This window comes from Leguminivora glycinivorella, chromosome 3 (assembly GCF_023078275.1).
Source record: "Leguminivora glycinivorella isolate SPB_JAAS2020 chromosome 3, LegGlyc_1.1, whole genome shotgun sequence".
Classification (NCBI taxonomy): domain Eukaryota; kingdom Metazoa; phylum Arthropoda; class Insecta; order Lepidoptera; family Tortricidae; genus Leguminivora; species Leguminivora glycinivorella.
In genome coordinates, this window is record NC_062973.1 from 5,267,813 (window position 1) to 5,295,077 (window position 27,265).

Here is a 27,265-nt window from a genome sequence, read left to right on the forward strand (position 1 = left end):
AGGTCAAAGTCAATCTCTTGATAACGGTACAGTACAGAATGAATCATCATTGTTCTAAAATAAATTTTACTCGTCAGTGTCTTGAGAAGATTGGTGTGTGCTGACCGTATTACGATATTTACGATGTACTTATTTAAATTATGTGTGGTAAGTTTTTATTCCATTATCATACATAAAATCTATACACAATTGAAATACCTATAGGGGCCCTGTACACTGGGTTTCAGAGTCTAGATGTCGGCCTGTCAGAAGCAAAAATTGTCAGCGCCCATTAACTATAATAATGTCATAAGATAAGATCTTGAAGTAAAATGAAAATACGTCCACTTTTCATCATCGCACCACTCGCCATCGACAGGGCGCTCATCCATACACCTTGCAACCTAAGTGGTCGCGTACCGTGCGGTTTCAGAGGAATTTCCTCCTGGCGGACGCTCCGGCTGTGGAATGATCTCTCTGTCAAGGTATAGGAGATATTATGGGCAGATACTATAAACTAATAGTTATTGCCAAACTCCTACAATTAAATAATAAACACAATAAACATTTTGTGACAAAGAAAAATAATCAGTTGTTTTTAGCACATGTCAGGCGTCAGATGAAAACTCTTCGAATCATAGACATCTAACCGCAAAGGTCTGACCGCCACACTACTCCCCCACCGAGACCGTTGCTACGGTCGATAGTCGAGAAGATGAAGCGGGAAATGTACATTTCGGCCACTTCGAGTCCTTTTTGCCATTGTCAGTTCATGGTTTGGCTGCGGGTTGGAAGGAGGAGGTGCAGGCAATTCTTGGTTAACTTGCTCTGATGCGGGCGGCTGTGAATTTGAATGGGTATTAGGCAAAGCAGAGCGGGAGTTACAACCCTCTAAAACGTACGTCTTTTGATATGATATGAATACTGGCTTTAACCTGTCTATAGTCACCGTATCTGCTTTTCCTGCAATCTCAATTTTAAATGTTTTGTTTCCTCTTTCTAATACTTTGTATGGGCCAGTGTATGGAGATTCAAGAACTCCTTTGACTGGCGCATGACGTAGGAAAACGTAGTCCGCGGAGCACAGATCTTTTGGGATGTAAAAAGCCTTCTGTGAGTGACGAGTGCCAGGAACTGGAATTATTTTGGTTAATATGATTGCGAAGCCTTGCCGCAAAATTGCAGTAGTAACCGGAGCGTTTTCTGGGAGCTTGAAGAAGTCACCAGGTAGACGTAATGGCTCGCCGTACACGAGTTCTGATGCCGAAGACTGGATATCTTCTTTCCAAGCACTGCGGATTCCAAGACGTACCAAAGGTAAAGCTTCAACCCAGTGAGTATTGGTATGACATATTATGGCAGCTTTTAATTGTCGATGGAGACGCTCAATCATTCCATTGCAAGCTGGATGATAAGAAGTCGTTGGTCGATGCTCAGACCCTAGAATGGCAGCCAAACTTCGAAACAGTTCGCATCCAAATTGTCTGACTCTGTCTGTGGTGATTTTTGTGGGGCAACCAAAGCGAGCCACCCAGCCCGTTACAAAAGCCAGAACGCAGGTATCTGCAGTGATGCCGGTCAAAGGGTATGCTTCAGGCCAACGCGTAAATCGATCACTGTGAGGCAGTACCTGTAACCAGAAGAAAAAGGTAGCGGCCCTACTATGTCCATATGAATGTGGGAAAATCGCTGCGATGGAGTGACAAATGATGTTATGGGTAATGAAGTATGACGTGAAATTTTATTTTTTTGGCAATCTGTGCATTCTCTAGCCCACAAACGGCAATCTTTCTTTATACCAGGCCACACGAATCTATCTGCTACTAGGCGTATTGTTCCTCTCACACTTGGATGACTTAAATTGTGAATTGCATTGAACGCTTTTCGAACACCGCAAAGGTCTGACCGCCACAAAGGTATTCCTGATGAACTGCAGTATGGGGTTCTTCAAAAAAGGAGTGTACTTCACTTTCATTCATAAAATATTGAATAAATAGAAGTAGATTTTTATGAGTAAATGTTTTCTTTTCAGATATTTATGACAGCTGTCTGCAGCAACGCTTTAGGTAAGAATGCATTCCGACTTCAACCGATTCCATGACTTCCGGTTCGAACGCCATCTTAGCGGTCCCCTGTCGTGAATAATTTATTTTTCTTTTACTCATTAATGTTGTTTAAAGTGTAATATCGATAGCTCATATACAGTATGTTGTAGTGAGAAGCTGATGGGCGAATTAATCTCGAAACGCGTTTAGCCACTTTTTTGTCGTCAACGCCGGGTAGTCCACGTGCTCTTGTAAAATCTAGCTATCAATTTACAAGTGCTAATTCACCGTACACTGTCGTACTTACCGTATCAAAATTAATAATACTAATTAGCTCATATCAACTTGATACTAGCGAAATAGTCCCAATGAACTGAAGACATATAATTTTAAAAACTTACTAAATCCGTTAAACTACCTATATCAATTAATAATGATATACAAACTAAAAAAACTTGAGAAAAATTGACAATTCTTGCTTTTGAAATCTTGAAGTGGTTTAAAATAATTATTATTATTCAAAAATATGGTGTATATTTTAAACCGCACAAGCGCCAAACTGTACCTAGGTTCAATGGTACACAATCTGCTCTGCTGCTTCTACTCTTTTCAATTAATATAACTTTTTTTTCTTACAGAATCCAATAATATATGTGAAGGAAATCCCTGCGAAATAAAAAGCCCTGATTACAACCAGGAGGAAAGAGGTGATTCGGTGAGATATACTTCTTAAGGAGGCCTCTTATAATCAGTTTTTTTTAGAAAATTTCGCCAATCATTGTCATATTATTATTATGTATACCTGTATGTGTGAAAATAAATTAAAAAAAAAACTATTCTGAAAGTATCGAACGTGACCGACGGCAAAATTTACGTTTTTCGGTCGCTATCATGGCCAAAACCCACCCACCAGCCAAGCGGCAGCTGACGTCCACGAGGATTCATTACGCATTGTCCTTTACCATTTTACAAGTTTTCGCCCGGAAGGCGATTGGTCTTGGAAACCTGTTCCTCGCTGGCGGAATGGCCGTCCATCGAACTGACCATCAGCGAATTCCTCTACATCAAACTAAGTCGCTATCTATGTTTGTTTGTTTGGGCATCCGCTCGTGCCTCCAGAGCATTTACCATGAATTTGTAGAACACGTCAGTTGATGGCGTAAAAGTGCCATCATTGTGGTAAAGTGCTCCCCGAAACGGTTAATTTTACCTACTGGAACCAAAACTTACGTTCTTTGACATATCCACTATGAAGGACGAATACTAACAATTCCAGCGTCCAACGTCAACGTCGAGACGTCCAAAGGAGAAGCTCATTCTGCGGCATTATTGCAGATTACACTTTCTTGCAAGTTTTTTTTTCTGTCTAATCGAACTTCATTTGTTTTTCAGCGATATCACCGTATGCGTCGATCTTCTGACACTGATTCCTGTGAGTCCGTTACAGAGGTTTGGACTTGAATATTTACTAAACACTAACTTATCCTAATCCTAATTTAGCACTTGCAGTGGCAGTAACAGCAGCGCAGTTTATAGCGAATGAACGTAGTCTGAATTACCTAGGTATACTTATGAATGCAACATTAAACCCGGTGTACCTACCTATGTATGTTTACTTGGGATATAAAGTAAAGACAGTTTAATATAATAAACTTTTATATTTACACTAGCACATTTTGGCTAACACGGTTTGTATATAGTTATTTGAACTGTTGCAGGAGGAAACTTTTACAAACGAGGTTCCTGGTACTCCAAAAACCAATCTGAACAACATCTTAACTCAGAAAATAAAAACTACACGTTGCACAAATGAGTAAGTTTATTAAATTATTCGTTTCATACAACGTTACGTCTGCGAACGGTCCTAAAATCAAGAGATATGATATACCACCTTAACCCTTTACCGCATATTGTTCCATATTTGGCCGTTATAAATTCTACTCTACTGACAACTGTTTTTTTTTTCAGAACAAATATTGTACATGTCACATGCGGTAAAATGTTAAAGAGAAATGTGAAGTTATGGCCCCTGCCGGCGTATCATGCTTCCAATTTTATCACTTATCTGTGTGGATAAAGCATCCGTCACGCTTTGGCAAGTATGTTAGTGTCAGAGTGACAGGTGTTTTATCCACGTTTATAAGTGATAAAATTGGAAGCATAATACGCCGGCTGGGTTGCTAGCAAAGTGCTCTTCTGGCGCAATTTCATTATTCGATAGCTCGTTCGGTATACAGCATACGGGGCAGGCGAGATAACCACCAACGAAAGTGGTGCAATTTAATTAGTCGTTAACTCGTTCGGTATGAATCATATGGGGAATCCCCGCAGGCCAGATAACAACCAATGAAAGTGTTAACTAGCATACGGGGGGGGAGCTACTATTATGGCTATTAAAACATTTTCCCGAATGTGGGCCCAGTGATACACGCATTCCAGAAATCTCTCGTAAAATAATATATTATTTCCACTATATGTATAAACCTTAAAGTAACTAGCGACATAAGACGTTATACTTTTTAAATGGTGTTCCAAATACCTATGTTTTTTTTCCACTTCCTTGCTTTCCAGGATTAGCCTACTGGCCCTTGAAGCAGATTTACTCGTAGTTATTAATGTATTTTACCAAGACATTAACTTGAAATCTTTTTGTTTCAGAGGGCATGAGTGCCATGAAACGTTGTCCATCCTGTTGGGATATACCTATACCTGCAGGACGAAGACCTCCATACAAGCACTGAATTTCAAAAATGATTATAATGAGTCGATTACAGTTCCTATAAATGTGGCTTGTGAATGCGTCAGAGAATAAGATATTAAAGATAAATTCTAAAACCGTCATCATTATTTTAGCTTTAAGCTCATCATCATCACAGGCCTTCGCGTCTATTGCAGACGATTTACACATTCCGGGCTTGCACTTTGTTCTTCTCCACGTACATCAATGCCAAAAAGACAGCCATGTTAGTGCAGGGCTGTGCGAAAACACCCAGAATGGCACAGCTTTTGCAGTTTTGCTGCGGCTTGGGTCGACCGTGTCCAACAATCTCTCGCTTGATGCAGAGATCGATATACGTATTGGCAAAGCGGCGACCATGTTCGGGAACTTACGTTCGAGAGTATGGTCTAGCAAACATCTCACTATTAGTCTCCTAATCAATGAATACCTAACTAACACAATAGGCCTCTCTTTGTGTATGAGTCTTGTCCAGCCGACCTGCATTCAAAAATTCGTATTTTGTTTCATTTAGAGCCAGTTGCATCAACCAAATTTGACAGGCACATCATCGTCACGCAGCAGACGTCTATGGAACTTGCCATACAATAAAATTTAGTGAATGCTTTAACGATGACAGACGGTTTGTCGCAACCGGCCCTTAGTATCTATTTTCACAAGCAAATTGCAAGCTATAAGCAAGTTGTTTAATTAATAATTAGGAAAGAGGAAATGGTGGTGAACAGGAAAACTGGGATTATTAGGTAGGGTTAGGTATTTAGTAACAAAATGAACATCAGATTAGTAATTAATTGCTTTATTCGTCCCACCGGCTGGTAATATTTAAATAGTCTAGAAGAAAGGCCTTAATAGACATCGTACGCGCCACAAATACAATCCACATTAATTGTTGCATCCATTTCCTCCATTGTCTTAGTTTCACGGTTATACACGACTAACATAAGCTTGGCGGTTTTTTGTACGCACTGGGTTCTTTTAATGCTGGGCACCAAGTCGCCAAAGCACTCATTTCCGTATTTGCTGTAAAAAAAATTACACAAAATTAAAGACCAACCCCCCCTTATTCATAAACGTACTCTAAAGTTATCACGCCGATATTACAGCGATTCCCGTTAAATTTGTACATTTGGATCACGTCTCCGATTTGGATAAAAAATGGTAGGCTGATAGAGTCCATGATGCTGAGCAAGGTCCACTAGGTTTCCCAAAATTTCCTAGGTTGATTGTATGAAACTTTCCTTTTATGTTACCAAAAATGTATAGAAATCTGGTAACAAAAAAGGAAGGTTTTATACAAACTACATAAGACAGTATTTCACACCGGCCCACCGCCTTCAGCTCTATAAGGCGCAGGTTCGCCCACACATGGAGTACTGTTCTCATCTATGGGCAGGGGCACCTCAGTACCAGCTTCTCCTTCTGGACCGCATCCAACGACGAGCGACTCGAATTGTCAACTGCCAGAATGTCTCCGATCGGCTTGACCCCTTGGCGCTGCGTAGAGATGTGGCCTCGCTCTGCATTTTCTATCGCATGTATAACGGGGAGTGCTCCGAGGAATTGTTCGGATTAATCCCTACCGCTTCTTTCCGCCATCGTCCTACGCGACAACATTTCCATCGCCATCATTTAGATGGCTGGCAGTCCTCAACTGTGCGTTTCTCCAGAAACTTCCTGCCCCGCACAGCTAAACTGTGGAATGAATTGTCGCCTGCGGTATTTCCGGACCGATACGACCTTCAAATCTTCAAGAAAAGAGCGTACACCCATCTTAAATCCTGGTGTTTCGGGTGTCCATGGGCGGCGGTGATCGCTTACCATCAGGCGACCTGTCTGCTCGTTTGCCTCCTATCCCATAAAAAAAAAAACATTTTGGGAAACCTAGTGGATCAGTGGATTTGCGAAATATGGTGGTGTATTTAATTCGATACTTTGTCGGTCGGTCGGATAGTTGGTGCAAAAAGAAGCTTTCAATAAAGACTGTCATTATTTATACATTTTAAACATGGTACTATAGAGGCTTAATAATCTACTTACTCGTACTCATCATACGAATATTTGTCGCATGTCACTTGTTGTATTTTTTGCTCGTAATACTGGGATTGCACGATCACGTGGGGAAGCTTGCTCGCATTTCTCACTTGGAACGGTGCCGTCATCTGCAAGGTACATAGGTATTAGGATTACATAAACACATTCATTCACATTATATTATTCAAACATTTCTTTAAAAGTTTGTATGAAATTTTCCTTTTTTGTTACCAGATATATTTGTACATTTTCGGTAACATAACCTAACCACATAATTATTTTTAAAAACCGGGACTTAATCGCGTATAAGTACGTGTTGTATGTCGACAGAGTAACATCCCTAGTGCGCAAACAGTTCAAGTTGATAATCAAAACCAAGTGCGGGTAGTTCGAAAAACTCGCGCGGCTGTCAGAAGGTGTTGATGTCATTTCAAGCCAGTCTTCTCCGAGACCACGGGGACAACGCCGTCCTTGAAACGTTGGAGGTCAGTTTAATATGTAGTTATACGCGATTAAGTCCATACTTGAAGTCGCGCTTGATGTATGGACTCGCGCGCGACAAGGCAAGTTGTGCTAAAGGGTCTGATCGTTATATTTTACTTTCTTATCCATTTATAAATCGCCTAACCTTGAAAAAACATGAATAAAGAACCAGTCAGACATAAGTACTTACATCCACAGTTGTTTGGCAGTTCCCTTTAACGCTTCCTTCTTCAAGCAACACTGGCTTATATTTTTGAGTATAATACTCCCTCTTTAGGCGTTTGTGGAAATCCTAGAAAAGGAAGTGATTAAACTTGGTTTCGAAAATACATGTAATCCCGTTTAAAATCCTATTCTGAAGGAATGGAATGCGCTCCCACCATCGGTATTCCCAGAAACATACGACCTCGGTCTCAAGCAATCAAGCAAGAGTGAATAGGCTATTACTGAATCGGTGCGGTGAGCTCCATCTTAGACTCTGTCTTCACTTTCCATCAGGTGCGACTAGGGCCAATTGCCGATCAGTCCAAATTATAAAAAAATACTTATTTTAAGTAATATATCTTTGCTACAGGTTCCATGTACCTATATAATGTATTTTATCATTGCTATTAGGCTAGTTTCCTATACTTGAAATAAAATATTTTATGCAGTTCACGAAATAAAGCACTGCCTAATTAGAAGAAAATATGGACAGTAGTTATGTTTAAAGATAATTTATATTTAATAAGTCAAAGAGAAAGATATAAAGTAAATTAATTGAGACGCCACTCCTCAGTATTTCATAGTAATTCCATATAAGCAAATCGTTTTGACAGTTCATAAAAAGAAGCTGATTTGACTACTAGGAAACTAGCCTATTCAGTTGATCTGAGTGATTGGACCGGTGTTCCAATAGATCTCAAGTTTGAGTCCTGTTGTAAGGTGTAAGCTTCTATGTTTCCGTTACCTAATTTAAAAAGTTATAGTTTTTAGTATTACCGGGTTATTGATGAAGTAATTGTCGATCTCCTCCTGCGGGTAGTCAGCTGGTTTTATGTCACAGAGCGTCTTTCCCTCGCATCCTGACGAAATTATAGGGCCGTCTGAAAATATCATTTTCATAATTATTACATAACTGTATTCATTAAAACTCATAAGATACAGTCACTGTTTCGGTTACTTATAGAACAAAAACTGTTTTATACAAAATTTTAACTTCAGATCAGCATAACTTATTAACAGTGATCGGACACTTTAGCGTCATTTCTAACAACATAAGGTTAATTATTCCGAATACGTCATACAAATGACTCCCAACTGTCCGATAATAAAATAGCAAAAAAATGTTTAATTTCGGGGTGGATCTCATGGCAAAAGTTGCTCAATAGAACCTAAACATCAACAGGTTTGAGTAAATGAAATGTTTTCTTTCAGCTACTGTTAAACTATGAATTAGTAATACAGTTACCTGTGGACACTTGTTTCCCGTGAACAGCAAGTGTTGACAGCTGAAATCGAAGAAGAATAAGATAAATAAATAAGTAATAAAAGTAAGTATTTAAGGAATGATGGGATAAATAAAAAAATTTTCCGTAATAAAAGTAACAAGTGATAAATACAAATAGGTAAACCAATATTCAAATAAAATATTGAAAAAGTTAAATATAACGTAAAATTTTGATGAAATTATGACGTTAACATAAAACTTATCAAATGCGGGGCCATAAAAATCGTTGCTGACTCTGCTAGGGCCGACTCAATACACAATCGTACCACATCCTATGATATAACAATTTACAATACTCCGCTGTATAATTCAAGACCAATTTCAATTATAAAACCACCGAAAAATACAAGTTTTGTTACCGTGAAAAGCACTAGAGCTGGCGACACCATATTTGGTTTTTGCACGGCTCCTGCCACACTCGACTCGGTCACCAGGAGGAGATCGAACTACGAATGATCCTCGGCGGCCGTGCCACCCTTATATATCGCGAACTTACGTCAATTGTATCCGTATTTGGCTAAGCTATTAACCTTATCAAGGTCTGGATTTTCTGTGCTTAATGGTAACTGATCTAATTCAAATGCAATATTGAAACTCTGTCGAATTTTCAACGCCGGCATAGCCGAAGTTGAGTTGACGCTACACGTTGATCGATACGCCTTCCAGCTCCGTCGCCCAAATACGGAAGAGTGATAGAAATAGTTAGCTAAGATAATCAATTTTACCCCTCACTAGCTCTGAAATATGTGTCCTTTAATTCCAGCAGATAAAAGCGCATTTTATCCACTAGTGGATAAAGTAATTTGACCTTGAACATAGTCATATTTTTTGCTTTCAAATTGATAAAAGTGGGTGAATCTAGTGATGAAGATGATTTACCACCTGTGTAACTACTGGAAGCAGTGATAAACGCGTTTTTTGCGTTATACTTTCCTCGCTATAGTGAGGCGAAAAGTTTTGTGTTACACACGAGTGCAAATGTATTTTACTTCTCGTGATTCAGGATTCAATTCTCGAAACACTCGCTTCGCTCGTGGTTCAACTATAGCATCCTTTCGCTTGCTCGTTTTTCAATTCCACACTCGGCGTTAAAATACAACTTTGCACTCTTGTATAACAGATAACTATATCGTACCCGTTTGTGAATTTGGCTACGTACGTACTCTAACGCCGTGGCTTGCGTGGGCGACGGTCGCGCGACGGCGATGCGACGCATACGAAATCAAACCTTATCGATATGGAAGTATGAGACGCGACGGCGACGGTCGCGCGATGGTCGCGCGACCGTCGCCCACGCAAGACACGGCGTAAGAAGAAGAAGAATAATATAGCGGGCAAAGTCAGCTTCCTCAGCACCATAATGGTACACCGACACAGTATATAAGATTCTGATTTTGGGAAGAAGAAGGAAGAAGAAGAAAGAAAAATCCGAAATATTTTTCCGAAAATAACAAATGTTATTTTATTATATGTATATATTTTAACTAAGCAATTTTCGTTTGACATTAAATACATTGTAAAACATTTATTTCATATCCAAAACATACAAACCATCATTAAAATCTACAGCGCAGGCTTCGCTAAACGCGTAAGCAAATTGCATTATTTTATTACTAAAATGGCTGTACACAAAATTAACGATTTCAATTTAATCTCAGCACAACATAATATTGTATATTCTTTGCTTATTGAATTATCCTCGTGTTCACGAGTTAATTAGTACCTATTTTATGGAAAACTCTGACGGAAATGGCGATAACTGTAAATACTATCAGAGAAGAAATAAATGTCGTTAGTTGTAGCCTATTGCAATTCATATTTTGACGTAATTAATACTGGGTTTGAATAAGTACTAAATAAAGTAGGTATATTATCATTACCGCGACAGCAACATCAGCGCGCGCCGCGCGTGCGAATGCAAGGTCACTACAGGCGCAAGCTAACACCTCCGCTCCCCGAAAGTCTCTCTCGCACTCGGCACCTGCTCCTGCGCCACCCGTCACCGTCACACCTGCGAGTAAGCCTACCACCGCACCTCCACTGATGCCGTTGCCGAAAGTTCCCGAGAGCCGGCCGCCGAACGACAGTAACAGCTCAGATAACGCGCCGCCGACGGCTGTGGCCACGAATACCGCGGTTGAAACACTTGAAACTAAGCAACTCATCACGATACCTAAAAACGTCGACTCGGCACGCCAGAGCTCGCAAAATCAACAAAAAAGGAACAAAGTAATCGTAGGTACGGGCTCTAATAATAACAACATCCAAGGGGTGGAACGATTAAAATATATACAGGCCTGGTCATTTAGACCTGAGACGACCGCCGAAAATATATTGAGTTTCTTAAAAGAACATGCAATGTCAGACGATTATATCGTTGAGAAAAGGAATATTAAAACAAATAGACACGCCGCATTTTTAATCGGTATTCCAGAAAACCTATTCAAGACTTTTAACTCGCCTACTGTGTGGCCACCGCGCGTGAGGTTTACAGTGTGGTTTCGCCCCTGTCCCCGCGGCGCGCGGGGACACGAACGTCAGCACTCCGGCGCAGCGCCACCGGCCGCCGCCGCCGGTAATAACATATCCACCCTCAACTAGCGGCCGCTCCACAACAACAAACGATGGCGAACTAATTTTATGTCACCAGAATATTCGATGTTTAAGCAATAAAACTAAAAAACTAGAAGTATTGTTAACAAAGGAGCTATCCTGCGATGTTCTCATTATGACTGAACACTGGCTCCAGAGCCATGAGATAGCATCAGTAACACTCATTAATTTCGACTTAATATCATATTTTTGTAGGTCAACAATCGGCCACGGTGGAAGCTGCATCTACGTTAAAAAAGGCATTAAAGTTATAAATAAACCAGATTACTGCGACTTATCAGTTGAACAACTGTTTGACGTGTGCGCGGTACAGCTCGTAGGAGAAAATATATTAGTAGTCGCAATATATCACTCTAACCAAACAGATGATATTGCGTACCTAAAATTATTCGACAAGCTACTAACAAAAATAACTAACGAAAGATTGAGCGCCATTATAATGGGCGACATAAATATAAATTTGCTTAAAAATGCAAAGACACAAAATGAATTAGTGGATATTTTGTCCGCGCACAACTTTGACCAATTGGTCGATTTTGCAACACGGGTAGAGGGTACTACTGCGACACTGATAGACCATGTGTACTGTAACCTTCCCTCGCAGCGCGTCACAAGCGTTACTGGCGTCGCGGCGCACCTCAGCGACCACGACGCCCAGCGCGTGCGCGTCGCGCGCGCCGCTGCTGCGTCGCCTCCGCAGCACGTCGAGCGAAGGCCGATAACTAGCGCGAATAAAAACAACTTCTCTAACGCTCTCGAGTCTATCGACTGGCCCGCGGTGGTGGAGCGTTCGGGTCGCGACTGTGATGCGCTCGCACAGACACTTTTAAATATTATAACAGACAAATTTAACACATGTTTTCCAATACGAAAACAACCATACCACCCGTTAAATAAATGCTGGATCGACAGCGACATTCAAAATTTAAAATACATGTTATTTGACATTCTACATTTAACAAAAGTCTTCCCAGAAAACGAAGACCTAATAAATATAGCCAAAAATTACTCTAGCAAATATAACACTATGTTGAAAGAGAAACGAACTGACTATTACTCTAAAACAATAAGCGAACACCCAAATAAGATCAAATGTATGTGGAACGTCATCAATACAGAACTCGGCCGACAAAACCGTGACAGAGTCGACTACACAGATTTGCTACTAAACGCTAATGGGGTGGGTTTTAACACTAAACAACAACTGGTCGATGCATTAAACAATGAATTCACTACGGCTGCCAGCAGGTGCGGCGCGCCGCCGGCCGACGTGGTGCGCGCGCACGCCGCGCTGCGCGCCGCCACGCCGGCCTGCGACTCCTCACTGCGGTTCATTCCGTTCACCCCCGACGAAGCGATAACAATACTAAACAAGCACATAGCTCCGAAACATAGTACTGACCTATACGGAATGTCACCTAGCTTACTGCGATCAATCAGTCAACCGATCGCTCCGATTGTAGCTTATCTATTCAATGCCTGTATTAGGGAGGGCGTATACCCCAAACCTTTAAAAAAAGTCAAAATATCCCCCCTTTACAAAGGCAAAGGCAAAAAGTCGGACATGAAATCTTACAGGCCCATATCCTTGGTACCCGCACTCAGTAAGCTATTTGAAGTAGGTTTAAATAAAAGAATTTTATCATTTATTGAACAACTGAACATTATGACTGAAAGGCAGTATGCGTACAGGGCTGGGCGCGCCACCACCGACCTAGTGCGAGAGGTAGTGTGGCGCGTACTGAGCGCGCGCGGGGCGAGTCAACACGTCGCACTGATATGCTGCGACCTCTCGCGCGCGTTCGATACCGCAGATCACCAACTCATAGCCGAAAAATTACAAGTCTACGGCATACGCGGGCCCGCCTTGTCATTGCTTACGTCTTTTATGTCTGACCGCTCCCAAACTGTAGTTGGTGATAAAAATCGGATTAAATCAACCGAAATGATAAGCACAATGGGCGTTCCACAGGGCTCATGTTTATCAAACACCCTATTCAGTTTGTTGCTCAACGATCTCCCCAATACGATAAGCGGAGCTGAGATATATATGTACGCTGACGATGTGGCTGCTGTGGTCACGGCGCCAACGTCTCACGAACTGGAGCAGAAACTAAACCATACAGTTCAAAGGCTCGAGTGGTGGTTCCGACTGAATGGCTTAGCCCTGAACAGAGAAAAGACTTTGTTTATAGTATTTCAGCTAAACGGCGCGTCACCACCACCCCTCCGAGTCACCACTGACGATCATACCGCCCTGCAGATGGTCCAGACGACGAAGCTGCTGGGCTTCCATATCGATAGTGCCCTCACGTGGGGTCACCATATCGACGAGCTGTGCTCCAAGTTAGGTCGAGCATGCTTCGCACTCCGTCGCCTGGCTAGCACGGCATCACGCAGCGTAGTAATATCGTGCTATTTCGCGACCGTCCACAGCCTCCTCACCTACGGTGTCGAGCTGTGGGCACGCGCTGCAGATGCCGTGCGAGTGTTCAGAATGCAGAAGAAAGCGATACGGGCCATTGTCGGCGCACCCGATGACGCAACATGTAGAGAGCTATTTAAGGAACTAAATATTATGCCTCTCCCCTGCGAACTTATATACCAGGTAGCTCTCTTCACACACAAAAATTTAGATGTGTTCCGGCAGCGAGGCGTGAACCCGCACCGCGCCATGCGCAGCGACAAGCTCGCCCATCTGCTCGTCACACCTAAACACGACCTACGCAAGTCTGAGAGGTCAGTGTATGTGATGGGCCCGTCCGTATACAACAGACTGCCGGACACAGTAAAACAGGATGCAGTTTCCATTGTGGCTTTTAAGAGAAAACTACGTAGATGGCTCCTTGACCAAACGTTTTACTCATTGGACGAATTTTACGAGCTTCCTATCCAATGAGTTACTTACTTACATTTAATTTAAGTACGTACTTAATGTATTGTATTTTTATTAGAACATGTACTTGAATGTATTTTGACCTGTAACTCGATGTTATAAATAAAGTATTGTATTGTATTGTATTGTATTGCATTATCAAATCTGTTTTTCAAGTACTTAATAAAGTAATCAAATCTATCTGTCTGTAGCCTGGATGTCTATACCTAGATACTTATTTTAGAACGTCTTGATATTTGAATTACCTACTGCTATTTAAATAATCAGGGTGGTTCACGAACAATCGTACAAATGGAAAAATTATTATTGTTAAATTTTGATGAGACACCCGTTTTACTCCTATTTTGTTGTTAATATGTATACTACAAAAATATATAATTTTATTTGAACTAGTTACCATTTTTTTAGTTACTCCTTTGTGCTTTCAAATTTAAAATGTTGTATGAAATAAAAAACATATTTTCAGTACATATATTAGGGTACTACTTTATCGCACTGGTGTGAGAAGTAGTACTTTAAGTGTCTATGTTAGAACTTCAAAGAGTTTACCTATTTAATGAATAATACGTAATTTGAGTGTCTCTTTTTTGCCCGTTTTTTATTTTAATATTTTTTTTGAAATGTAGGTCAATTCTACTCAGAAACACGAGCATTTTTTTTATCTCAATAGGAGAATAGAGTGTCCAAAAAATTCCAAAATTCCATGATTTTGGAAGACCAATTTTTGTTACTCTAGTGTTCTGCCATACAAATTATGTGGAAAATGGTAACACAATTGGAAAAAATATATGAGCGACTTTTATACCAATTAGACTTGCAAAAGCTGGCGTTTCTGAGTAAAAATACCTTAAAATGCATCAATATTATCACATATTTTGAGATATCACACATCACATATCACAATGCCTCAAGGGCCTATTTTAGACATTAGCTAGCTTTTAAGTTTAGTCTTAGTTTCTTATATAATTATGTAAATATGTTCATGTAAATTTTGAGAAAGTGTACATGCTGATGATTCTCAGGAAAAATATGTATTGTTTTTTATATTTGTGTTTCATAAAGATTTATTGTTGAACTATATTGTGCATACAAAACAAATTGCTCGTGTGTATATTACAGGCGTTTAAGTGTTATTCAGGCAATTCAAATATTTACGATGACTAAGAATTTCAGCCTTGCTACGATTCTTGCAGTTAGTAAACGTTTAGTATTTATCTTTTTTAATAACTAAGGAAACTTTACGCAAACTTTTGCACTTCTTCCTGGATATACAGATGCAGGTTTCTCCTATTTATCTGAATGAAAGAAGAAACTGACTGACTGACTGACATATCAACGCACAGCCGAAACCTCTGATTGTGGAAGATTGGTCGTTGTGTTCTGAACATTTTGAAATACGAATAGAATCATTGAAAAAGATGTAGTCAATAGAGCCACTGAAAAAAGTAAAAAAAAGACATGCTCAATGATATCGAAAAAAATGTATTTTTTTATATATATAAAATTGTGTTTCCTAAACAAACATTGTTAACATTGACACTATATTGTACTTAGGTATAGAATTGCTCGAGTGTATGCTACAGATGTTTCTTTCTAAATTATCCAAGCATTTTCAAATCTTTATGACTCAGAATTCCCGTCCTGCTACGATTCATGCAACTAGGGCCACTTGCACCACCCGCGCTTAACTCAAGGTTAGTGGGCTGTCAACTGTCAAATTCCATATAAAATGGTGGGTTAACCCGGGGTTAACCCTCCATTTTCGGTGGTACGAGTGACCCTTAGTCCGTTTTCAAATTATCCATTCCGATATCGGATGTTGGAAGGATTTCAATGGCAAAAATCCATGATGGCGCCTGTAATGTATGGGATATTGGTCCGACATCCGATATCGGATCGGATAATGTGAAAACGCACTTAGGGCCACTTGCACCGTGACCCTTAGTAATAATAAAATATGTCTACATATATTTTAAATAACTAAGGGCGTCATTGATCGAAGATATTGATTGAAGAGGTTTCTTGACAACTTCCTTCAATGGTACTTGAATGAAACTTAACTTTATAGGATTATAAATTTAATGTAGGTAATAAACCAAATTAATAGGTAATTTCGTTGCTAACTTACGATCATAAAGCAAGTGAATATATTACAGGAATGCTTGTAAAGTCCGTATTAATAAATAAAAATAAAAATAATTATAACACATTATTACACAGATTGACTTAGTCCCACAGTAAGCCCAAGAAGGCTTGTGTTGTGGGTACTCAGACAACGATATATATAATATACAAATACTTATATACATAAAAAAATCCATTACTCAGGAACAAAATATCTGTGCTCATCACACAAATAAATAAAAAATAAAATAATATATGAATGATAAGATATATGTTTTTACTACTGTAAATACCGTAATCATGAAAGATAGATATGTTTTTGATAATTATTCAGCATAGCTACGAGTATGCTTGCTGCTGGGCACAAGCTACTAGAAGGTATGAACTATTTGAGGACTTGACGGAAAACTTTGAAATTATTTTCGCAGATATACAAATGAAGGTTGTATTTCCTATTTATGTTTTACGAATAAAAATTGTCACGAGCAAGGACTTCAACCAGCTAATAAAATATTTACCTAATAGAAAAGGTAACAAGTAAAATACCTAGGCATTTTACATAACTTAAGAAGTAAAATACCTACTGTATTTACATAGTTTAAACTATTGCGTAACAGGGAAATATTATCTAATTAAAATAATGCATGTAATGTTAACCACAATTTATGTTTCCTTTTTATCCTGTTGACGTAAAATCCAGTCTAAGCGCATAATAACTTTTATGCAAATATGTAACATTGTAAACCATGCTGTAGTAAACATTTGTAATATTATTTAAATCTTAGTTCAAATTATTGAACGTAGTAAAACAAAAGATTTCATATTCTTCTTTAGCATATTTTTTACCATCTTCACGCGAGCAACTCACGGTTTCACCGCATAACAACCGTCTGATATTTTTTTTTGTTCATCACAGCATACGGAAGGCGTAGACTGAATTGATTTTTTACGTACTTCGGTTACTATTATTTCTCTGCTCACTAACAGAGCGGCAGCTGACGTCCACGAGGGTTTATCACACATAGCCGTTAATCACAATAGGAATTTTTGCTGGAGGCGATGACTGACGAAATTTTCACCTGTCCCCGAACTATTTCAGTGTCTCCACTAAATAGTCAACCAAATTAAAAGCTGGTAAATCACGTCAAAGCTTCCCCGCGTTCACTCTGACGTAGGTTACGTGACATAAAAGGACACGCAATTCTTTCGAGGAAAATCATGAAATACTTCTAGCTATATAATCCTCAGTATTTATTACAACCAAGTAGTACGATCTGAGAAACAGAAGTGCTCGTGTTTTAAGGAAGTATTTAAAATTAATAAATAATGAAAATGAGTTTAGAAAATACCTTTATTGCTGTGGTAAGTTCAGGTTATAATTAAGAGTTTTGAATGATTCACGGTTATTTTCATTAGACTTATATTGACCGGGATATAGACCGTGATTACCTTTTAAAAAGGTAATCACGGTCTATATCCCGGTCAATATAAGTCAGGTTATAATTATTAATTTAACTAAATTATGGTTACTAATACTGACACTGTTTCGGACTGACTTTTTTCTACATATGCGCGCTACTATGCATTGGTCAATACATACCTAAAAACTCATGCCTGGCCCCGTAGCCGAATGGCATTTCTACGACGTGAAACGAAAACGAAACGCCGCGAAAGGTAGTCTGGCTCTGTCGCGCTAATATGCAAGAGCGATAGAGATAGATTTCTAGGAGCGTTTCGTTTCGTGAGCGTTTCGTGAGCGTTTGTGCATGCACGCACGCTGTACTTTCAAAAGGGTTAGGCGGAGCACACAAACTTTCAGCGTAAAGTTTCAATGCCACTCTGAGCGACAAAGATAATTATCCGAAAGGTCGAAATTAATTTTAGAGCAAACCAAAGTAGGAAAATAACAAAAGTAGCAATAAGCGATTTTTCAATTTACGTTTGCAGTGCGGTGGATTATCATATACATACATACTCGTACTTAACACATTTTTTTCCTCAAATACTTTCACCAGTTTGTCTATCTAAAGAAACATGTATCTACAATAGGTAACAGTACCTAAACAGTTCAATAATTTAATTTTCCAGATGCTGTGTCTGATGGGATTTGCAGTTAACCACGCATATCCAAGTAAGTGTATTAATTAAGATGAATTTCACCTTTATATTTATTATGAACCTCAATTTAATACTTTAAAATTGTTACTTTACTGTAACTCGTCTAGGTACACTTCTATAAAAATAACATTAAATGAAGTTAACTTCATTTAATGTTAAGGTTTACCGAGTACGTACTAAATGGACATAACGATATTTTTAATTATTTAAGGTTTGAAAAGAGACTTTAGTCTCTTTATTATACTGTGCTTTAGTGTTGGAACCAGAATGACTGGGTATATAACAGCAAAAAAAGAATATGAGCTTTTTCAGAAAGGAAAGATTAAAAACATGATTCTCACAGGTGCGGTTGGGTTTCCTACAGCTGAGAATCATTTTAAAATATTCATAAACTGTTTTTAACCCCCGACGCAAAAACGAAGGGGTGTTATAAGTTTGACGTGTCTGTCTGTGTGTATGTCTGTCTGTCTGACTGTCTGTTTGTCTGTCTGTCTGTGTGTGTGTCTGTCTGTGGCATCGTAGCTCTCGAACGGATGAACCGATTTTGATTTAGTTTTTTTTTCGTCTGAAAGCTGAGTTAGTCGGGAGTGTTCTTAGCCATGTTTCATGAAAATCGGTCGACTAGGTCGCGGTCGGGGGTTTTTTCAAAATTTTAATTTTGTGGTTATGTTGACAGCTAAGGAGGCATGGCCTGAGGAATGTAAAGGAAAAACGTACTGCCACGTGCAACCAGACTACTACCCGAAAGAGACATTTGCTAAGATTTTAGACGGAGTGGTAAGTTCATCAAAATCTATGACACGTAGGACTTTAAAAATTACAACAATTGTAAATAAAAAAAGAGTAGAAATATTGGTCGATATATGACACAAATTGACCCAGCACCAGTGTATATTATGATTTTTTATTTCGAAGCACCTACTCTTTTTGATTGTTTTTTTATTTTCGCTACCCAAAGGTTATCTGGTAGAGATAGCTCTTTAGCAATAAGACCGCCTGTTGTCTGCCTCTATTTATAATCATTTGTTTTGTCTTCACTGTATCTTTTTTCTGTATCTTTTGCTGAGGTGTGCCAATACAGAGTATTCTATCTATCTATCTGTCTATCTAAGCATATAAATGGATACGAAACGACATCGACAGGCGAAACAACCATAAGTTAGGAACCAAGAATACAGACAGATATTTGCTGCGTTCGTCATACAATGTCCTCACCGGGATCGCACCCAGGACTCACTAAGCCAGACTGGTCAATTCTAAAATTCCCTCACAAAATTATTGAGTTTATTTTTTTCTCAGAACCTACAGTTCCAACAAGGTGGAGGGGTTTCCAATCGCAGTAGCGAAGGCGATGTTGCCAGCTGTAGTACAATTAAGCGGGTGAGTGCACCAATTTCCTTAATACAATATACATACATATTTAAATATTTAAAAATATTTTAAGCGGGTTACTCACGTATTAAGTCGATATAGCGTTCGACATGTTTCGATCCAATTTTTGAGGATCTTTCTCAAGAGTAGTGACCCCGCCTTTACATGTCGAGAGCGCGACGCATACTCGACATGTACCTAAAGGCAGGGTTGCTACTCTTGAGAAAGATCCTCGAAAATTGGATCGAAACATGTCGAACGCTATATCGACTTAATACGTGAGTAACCCGCTTAAAATATTTTTTAAATGTGTATGAATCTCACTCAAAACTCCCAAACGGGGTAGGCAGAGGGAGAGAGAAAGAAAACGAAATTGTGATGCACATAAGCGTAAAGCCTGCCTGATTTTAAGCAGGTACCCTTAGTTTCAGTACTGAAGTCACACGCTCGTTGACAATCCCACAAATCTACCAGAATTTTCTTTTGGAGCAGTAAAACTCTTACTTATGGCACCATCTGGAAACACAAACTCAAACTATAATAAAGCCTCCGCCACACATAAAGCGTTTTGATAGCGCAGCGTTAGCGGAGCTGAATGCGCACGCATTCCACTCGCAATCCGCGCTCGTTAGTTCCCGTCGGCGTCCGCTGGGCGCAACGCCAGCGTTCGTCCGGCGCACCGCTATCATTGCGCTCCGCTGACGCTCCGCCTACGCTCTCAAAACGCGCATGTGTGGCCGAGCTTTAACTAATTAGAAGATCTTATACTAGTCATCATGTTAAAATTAAGCTTATGCAAGATTTGTGGTTAGCAAACCCTCCATCAAAGTATGTATTTACCTTCATTAATACACATAATAATGAACAATATTATCTTTTTCAGTTTGACAAGATTTACCTGATCTTAGACGATAGCGACACTATCCGGTTCGTCGCCCAGAATGAAGATGTCTTCTCATTCATGCTTCAGATTGAAGAATGCAGGTAATTTGTACAAACAATTAATCTAATCTACAAAAACAATTGTATTTTTCCATTAAAGAAGGGCCCTGCTTCAAGTGCAACAAGGAAGTTTTTAACAGAAATTTTATATTTCTGTCGATCTAGTGTTTAGATATTTTCCAAAATTGGCATAAAATGCCACAAAATACTTGGCCATCGTGTCTTGACTATTTGAGTAATTCCCAAAAAGCTTGTACATTTGGATCATGGACTCTATTTAATTAGCCAACCAATGTTTATGAATATCGAAGACGTGACCCAAATGTACAATTTTTCGGGGAATCGCTAAATTGTGACTTGAAGACCTAAGTGTTTCTACCTCTATTAATACACGTTTTTAAGTATCGCCAAGATCAACAACTTACAAAGTCACTAGTCTAAGCTTCTGAAGAAAAGGTGTTATTAGTCAATTATTTCATAATACATACATTTATTCCAGTACACCCGGCCGAACTTATTCTTCTGCGCTGGACGAAGACCACCTCCGTGAACAGAGAGTAGACTGCTACGAAACCAGACAGCCGTTCGAGTTCCCCGTGCTCTCGCTAGATGGCGCTAAACTTGAATCCATGGCGCCTAAGGGTGGAGTCCCTGTGAGCTGCTCTGCCAAAGTGATAGCCACGTAGTTTGGTATCAGATTTTAGACTGAATAATTTTTAATTTTTACGAACCCTTCGCCAAAATAATGTATCAATTCTAGTCTAAATTTCAAATTATTAGTTATTTATTATTTTCCAACCTCGACAGGTACTTTGTTTACAAAGGCTTGGAAATTAAAGTGTTTTTATTCAGCCAGCTATAAAAATCTTTTTATAATAAAAATATAATTGTAACATTTTTAAATTTTGACACATTGTGTTATTTGTTTTGCTATATTGTTCTAGAGCATGAAGTAAACCATAACTTAACTCCGTTAGTCAGCGCCATTTATTCAATACTATCATCATAACTACACTCACGAGGTCTACAAAATATTTTTATTCGAAATGTGTATTGAAGTGATACCCTGATATTAAAATGAACAAAAATGTCGTCTGTTCTTAAAAAAATAAATAAACACGTAAAAATATTGGTGGAAATTTGATATTTGTCCCTTCCCGGCTGTGAAGTTAGCTCTATTCATAATATACTATGGGCCTTTTCAGAGTTATATTTTTTTGTATAAAATTGTTAGTCCCGGGGCATATCGTCCTTGGTTTCAATTTTTTTTTATAACTTTTATAAGTGCTTCGCCGCTCCTTAAGTTGGACCCATGTAAACTGTCAAGACTCATGATTATATACGTGTCAACTAAAGAGGACCGAGTATATAGAGTTACTGTCAAAGAAAAATGTGTAGTCACCGTGCGTAGACTGCGACTGCCATCTCTCGACAGGCTTAAAACTTTTGAACCTCAGTTTTGATAATTTGGCCCATACTCAACTTGATATGTGTTAAAATGTCAAATATTAATATTAACACCGTCTAGCCGAGAGTCTACCAAAGGTGTACCTACAGATGTAGTTCGAAAAGATTTGCCTTCGTATGCTTACGTAAACGTACGAACGTGTCATGCTATTTCAGTCAGTCTCAGTACAAGATGTAAGACATTGACTGAACTAGCATGACTAACACGAACGGAAAAATACGAAGGAAACCCTTTTCGCACTGTAACGCTATCTAGGACAATAAATAAAATCTAGGCCACCGTGCCTTTTTCTTGACAGTTCCGAAGTACGTTTTTTTGTTAGATTTTATCTGTCTTTCTTTACGCAGTTGTGTCAATGAACATTGAACATCGGCAATATCATTTATGAAGACAACGCCCCTTCGCATCCTCTGTCCGAAAGCTATTTTTTAGTCGATGGGTTTTGATATACATCAAAATCACAAGTGGTCAGAAAGATTTTAGGTCTAAAAACAATTGGTCGTTTATAAAATGTGCTGAACATTTTGAAATACCGTATTTACGTAGTTTTAAAGAAATAACCGTTTTTGGATTTAAATAAAGGAGTGGTTCAATCGATCATTGTTCAAGTGTTGAAAGTATTTAACAGACTCTTGATGTAAGGGTATCAGAGTTATAGGTGATGATCAATCAATCAAAAATATTTACATACATACATACATACAATCACGCCTGTATCCCATAAAGGGGTAGGCAGAGCACATGAAACTACTAAAGCTTCAATGCCACTCTTGGCAAATAAGGGGTTGAAAGAAAACGAAACTGTGGCATTGCAGTGACAGGTTGCCAGCCTCTCGCCTACGCCACAATTTAACCCATATCCCATAGTCAAATATTTATTTGTATAAATAAGGGTATAATAAATGGGAAATACATTTTCATTTTCAATCCTTATTTTACCACAGTTTGGCGTACAAATATTTAATTCTCAAAACTAACTTAGCTTCTATGTATTATGTACAGGCATGCACTCTTATAATTAAAATGGCACAATCTAATTATAAGTATGTCATGAACTAATACCTATCGAACAAATATCAAAATAAATTAAATATATGATTTTGCAATGACATTCAAATTAATTAATTTAATAATATAATAATACATAAATTTAAATCCACTATAATCACTGGCCAATTCCCTACTTATAGATCACACTTTTCTAAAAACTCATAAATAATAGGTACAATCCATTAAATGTCTATACAATTTTCTTTCAAATAAATTAAATGGGAATTGGGACGATTAAATATTTGTATTGCCATTCGATAAATATTATTCTTAGGAAGAGATATATTTGTCAGCGGTATAAAAAGTTTCAGTTCCAGGCGCAGCGAAGAGTATGAGAATTGGACTACCAATACCAATTATAATATAAATACACATCTGATCTACTTCAAATCCATTCTCCATCGCCTCAGTGACAGTAATCGTTCAATAATATTAGATTGGACACAGCAACTTCGTTGAAAAACTGCGTGTTTTCTATCAATTTCATGCTGTTGCGAAATAATGTAGAATTAGAGCGAGGAAAAATAGGGGATGTACAGGAATAGCGAACACCTTTACATTTGATTGGACATAATAGAACAACTCAACAATAATTAAATTAAATAAATGTCTGTAATTAGTATTTATTAGGGATGTACCAACTAGTGATTTGGCCGACTAGGTCGACTACCGACTAGTCGGCGGTTGGGTGGCCGATGAGTCGGCCGACTAGTCGGCTAGTCTGCCAGAACGTAATTTTCCACTAAGTTCACCAGAATTTTTGAATGTCATTTTTGGTTCTATCGCACTTTTCATTATTTTTTACAGATCATAGGTCTATGAGAATACATTTTCCATTTTTTGGCTTAGTAGGCAGTGATCCTGCCTATGAAACCGATAGTATTAGGTAGGGCATTTATGTCGGTGCGATGGTCACAGATATTTTGTTCTTTAGACAAACAAAGCCATTACGGATACGTACATAATACAACCATAAATCATCCATTAATTTATTTTTGTATTGATTTCCTGTCACTTATGAAGTGCCGACAGCCTTTTTTGCCGACTAGTGGCCGACTAATCGCCAACTACAAATATGGCCGGATAGTTGGCTTTCCCAACTAGTCGGTACATCCCTAGTATTTATTTAATCAGTTAAAGACAACACTAACCTTTAATATTTGTTTATTGTAATTTTGAACGCAACGAAAACATACATTCTTTTCACTTTGAATGAAATTCAAGTTAACCTAATAATTAAATACTTAAATCGTCATAAATACAAAACACTTTTCAATAATATTAATTAGAGAAACTTATCAAGAGTAACTTTTAGTACTTTTTCATTGATTTCATAAGCTCTACAGTTTACATGGTTTTACTTATCACAGTGTAAACACGTCATGCTGACTAATTCTGTGTTTTATTTTAGTTTGGAGCGCGAATAGTTATTTTTGTATATTTATGTGCCATTTTTAGGGTTCCGTAGTCAACTAGGAACCCTTAAAGTTTCGCCATGTCTGTCTGTCCGTCCGTCCGCGGATAATCTTATTAATCTCAGTAACCGTTAGCACTAGAAAGCTGAAATTTGGTACCAATATGTATATCAATCACGCCAACAAAGTGCAAAAATATAAAAAAACCGGTCAAGTGCGAGTCGGACTCGCTCACTGAGGGTTCCGTACAAACTTTCAATAGTTGAATCATCAAAATGTTATTCATAGAACTCTACAGATTTGACTAAATCCCTCAAGACTCAATTTCCCACATAACAAGTAATATTTTAATATACAATTTTATTGTTAGACAACGTCCAAATAAAATCAAGACTATTCGACTTCAATAGTTTACGACTTACGACATGTCGCAAGGACGCTCCTGAACCGACCTCATTATATCAGGAAAAACGCGATGTAGGAAATGAGCGTTCAACGTACAGCGACATCTATCGGCAAATTGAGTAAACTAATGCGCGCGAGCTAGTGTAGAGGATGATTTTTATGGAATAATTGTTTATTGCGTGAACCGGTTTTAACCATTTTGCCTCTATTTGAAAGCAGGTAATTTCATTGTTATTTTGTTAAAAAATACAGGTACAATAAACACCCGCAAGGGTGTTGAAATTGAAAATGTAAATCTGAAAGGTTTTTTATAAATACAAAAAAAAATTCAAGATACGTGTACGATTTTATTTTTCCTGTAATATTCATTTTAATAGCCATGTTTGGTGAAAATTTCATAAATTTATGTTGGTAAACTTCGGAGATAAGGGGGGGGACGGTATTTTTTTTTACATTTTCCTTCAAAAAACATTTTTTTTCCACAACCAAAAAATTATAAAAAATAGTTTTGATATGTAAAGTTTGAGCTCTTTCTAACGATACCCCACTTGACCTAGTTACTTCAAATTTTCAGTTTGCCCCCCTTTCATTTTGGCCATTTTCTATCATTTATATTAATTAATTTAAAAAAATCATTCAACTTGTAAAGGTTCACAATGTTTATAACTATTCCAAATTTCATATCGATGGCATTTTAAGTAGTTCTGGAGATATTTAACAATGTGACAGACGGACAGACAGACGGACAGAGTCGCACCATAAGGGTTCCTGTTGTACCTTTTTGGTACGGAACCCTAAAAATGGAAAAATGTTTTATTAGGGTACCCCCCCTACACGTAAAGTGGTTGGATAGGTATTTAAAAATGAATAAGGGTTTACTAAGATCGTTTTTTGATAATATTAATATTTTCGGAAATAATCGCTCCTAAAGGAAAAAAAAGTGCGTCCCCCCTCTAACTTTTGAACCATATGTTTAAAAAATATGAAAAAAATCACAAAAGTAGAACTTTATAAAGACTTTCTAGGAAAATTATTTTGAACTTGATAGGTTTAGTAGTTTTTGAGAAAAATACGGAAAACTACGGAACCCTACACTGAACGTGGCCCGACACGCTCTTGGCCGGTTTTTTTGGTATATAAAAACATTGACATTAACAAAAATACCCTAATTCGCTTCGCCCGACCCACTTTATAGAATTTATTAGTATACAAAAGTAAAAGTTATAAAATTTAATACATAGTAATTGTATCGGTAAATTGTTTTTAAAGAAACTCATAGTAGAATAAACAAACTTTAATAGACAATAAAACGCCGCTAAAATTCGAGATAATTACAAGGACACGATAACAGACGAATTACTTTCAAAATCAAAAATGTTATAAGTACTATTACGTTCAGAATCGTCACCGACCAAATTGCCAAGGCAAATAGCTTAGTTTTAAGAGCTTTAACTCGCTTTGCCTGGGGTGATCACTTTGGCCGGACATCCCCTATGCATATTTGAGTACAAACTATGTGAGTATAAATTATGAGGTTGGACAAATGGTAGGTGACAAATGGTCTCATTTCACCGAGTTTGTACTATTTTTTCAATAGCTGGTGGTATCGTAAAAACCGCAGTAAAATGGACATAGTGCGATTTACGGTATTCGTGAGTTATTATTATTTTTTATTTGTTAGGGTTTAACTTATAGGCATTTTCGTATCGATATGTGTGCCTATTCTAAGACTTTTTAAATTAAAAACTAGTTTACCGAAGATATTTCTTATAAAACCTCATTTTAATAAAAGTGATAAAATTATAATAAAAACCCCCGACTTGACGAAATTGTGAAATAAAATTTAATTAACGTAAAATCGTTAATAAATAGAATCGATCTCTCTCTCTCAGACTCGATCATACAAACAATTAATTGTATTAGTTTTCTCTAAGATTGTGTGACGTGACAATAATAATAACATACCTATACAACTAACTATTAACTTATTGAAAATTCCAACAACAGTCGTCGGGGCTGCCATAATTACGACAGAAACTGATGATTTGCGGTTTTTTAGTAACGTGAATTTAACTTGACAAAGTTGTACTTGTAATTAC

General features: G+C 38.1%; 3 protein-coding genes across 4 annotated transcripts; 2 read left to right on the forward strand and 1 right to left on the reverse strand.

Moving 5' to 3' along the window:
* Positions 1-117: 117 nt before the first annotated feature.
* Positions 118-4,860, forward strand: LOC125242659. Of its 2 annotated transcripts, XM_048151503.1 has the most exons (7): positions 119-147; positions 228-1,296; positions 2,012-2,045; positions 2,663-2,739; positions 3,417-3,473; positions 3,743-3,837; positions 4,683-4,860. In XM_048151503.1, the coding sequence occupies exons 2-7, from the start codon at positions 1,216-1,218 to the stop codon at positions 4,834-4,836; spliced, it is 498 nt and encodes a 165-aa protein (XP_048007460.1). In that variant the 5' UTR covers positions 119-147; positions 228-1,215; the 3' UTR covers positions 4,837-4,860. The 2 variants fall into 2 exon arrangements, with proteins under 2 accessions (XP_048007461.1, XP_048007460.1); XM_048151504.1 differs by lacking the exon at positions 228-1,296 and having other exon boundaries at positions 118-147.
* A 676-nt stretch (positions 4,861-5,536) lies between these two features.
* Positions 5,537-9,258, reverse strand: LOC125242657. The gene is made up of 6 exons (XM_048151501.1): positions 9,124-9,258; positions 8,726-8,765; positions 8,257-8,360; positions 7,466-7,567; positions 6,799-6,920; positions 5,537-5,781 (listed from the first exon to the last, which is right to left on the reverse strand). The coding sequence occupies exons 1-6, from the start codon at positions 9,151-9,153 to the stop codon at positions 5,607-5,609; spliced, it is 573 nt and encodes a 190-aa protein (XP_048007458.1). The 5' UTR covers positions 9,154-9,258; the 3' UTR covers positions 5,537-5,606.
* Positions 9,259-17,645: 8,387 nt separating this feature from the next.
* Positions 17,646-21,967, forward strand: LOC125242658. The gene is made up of 6 exons (XM_048151502.1): positions 17,646-17,759; positions 18,486-18,528; positions 19,192-19,292; positions 19,815-19,895; positions 20,770-20,870; positions 21,328-21,967. Exons 1-6 carry the CDS (start codon positions 17,724-17,726, stop codon positions 21,512-21,514), a joined length of 549 nt encoding a protein of 182 aa, XP_048007459.1. The 5' UTR covers positions 17,646-17,723; the 3' UTR covers positions 21,515-21,967.
* Positions 21,968-27,265: the final 5,298 nt, after the last annotated feature.

Excerpts from the sequence above, each read along its gene's own strand:
- LOC125242659 (XM_048151503.1), top strand. The coding sequence starts at position 1,216 with ATGGCTCGCCGTACACGAGTTCTGATGCCGAAGACTGGATATCTTCTT. Across the intron at positions 1,297-2,011 it reads GATTCCAAGACGTACCAAAG|ATATTTATGACAGCTGTCTG; the intron begins GTAAAGCTTCAA and ends TTTTCTTTTCAG. Across the intron at positions 2,046-2,662 it reads TGTCTGCAGCAACGCTTTAG|AATCCAATAATATATGTGAA; the intron begins GTAAGAATGCAT and ends TTTTTCTTACAG.
- LOC125242657 (XM_048151501.1), bottom strand. The coding sequence starts at position 9,153 with ATGGTGTCGCCAGCTCTAGTGCTTTTCACG. Across the intron at positions 8,766-9,123 it reads CAGCTCTAGTGCTTTTCACG|CTGTCAACACTTGCTGTTCA; the intron begins GTAACAAAACTT and ends CTTCGATTTCAG. Across the intron at positions 8,361-8,725 it reads CGGGAAACAAGTGTCCACAG|ACGGCCCTATAATTTCGTCA; the intron begins GTAACTGTATTA and ends TGATATTTTCAG.
- LOC125242658 (XM_048151502.1), top strand. The coding sequence starts at position 17,724 with ATGAAAATGAGTTTAGAAAATACCTTTATTGCTGTG. Across the intron at positions 18,529-19,191 it reads AGTTAACCACGCATATCCAA|CTAAGGAGGCATGGCCTGAG; the intron begins GTAAGTGTATTA and ends TTATGTTGACAG. Across the intron at positions 19,896-20,769 it reads GCTGTAGTACAATTAAGCGG|TTTGACAAGATTTACCTGAT; the intron begins GTGAGTGCACCA and ends TATCTTTTTCAG.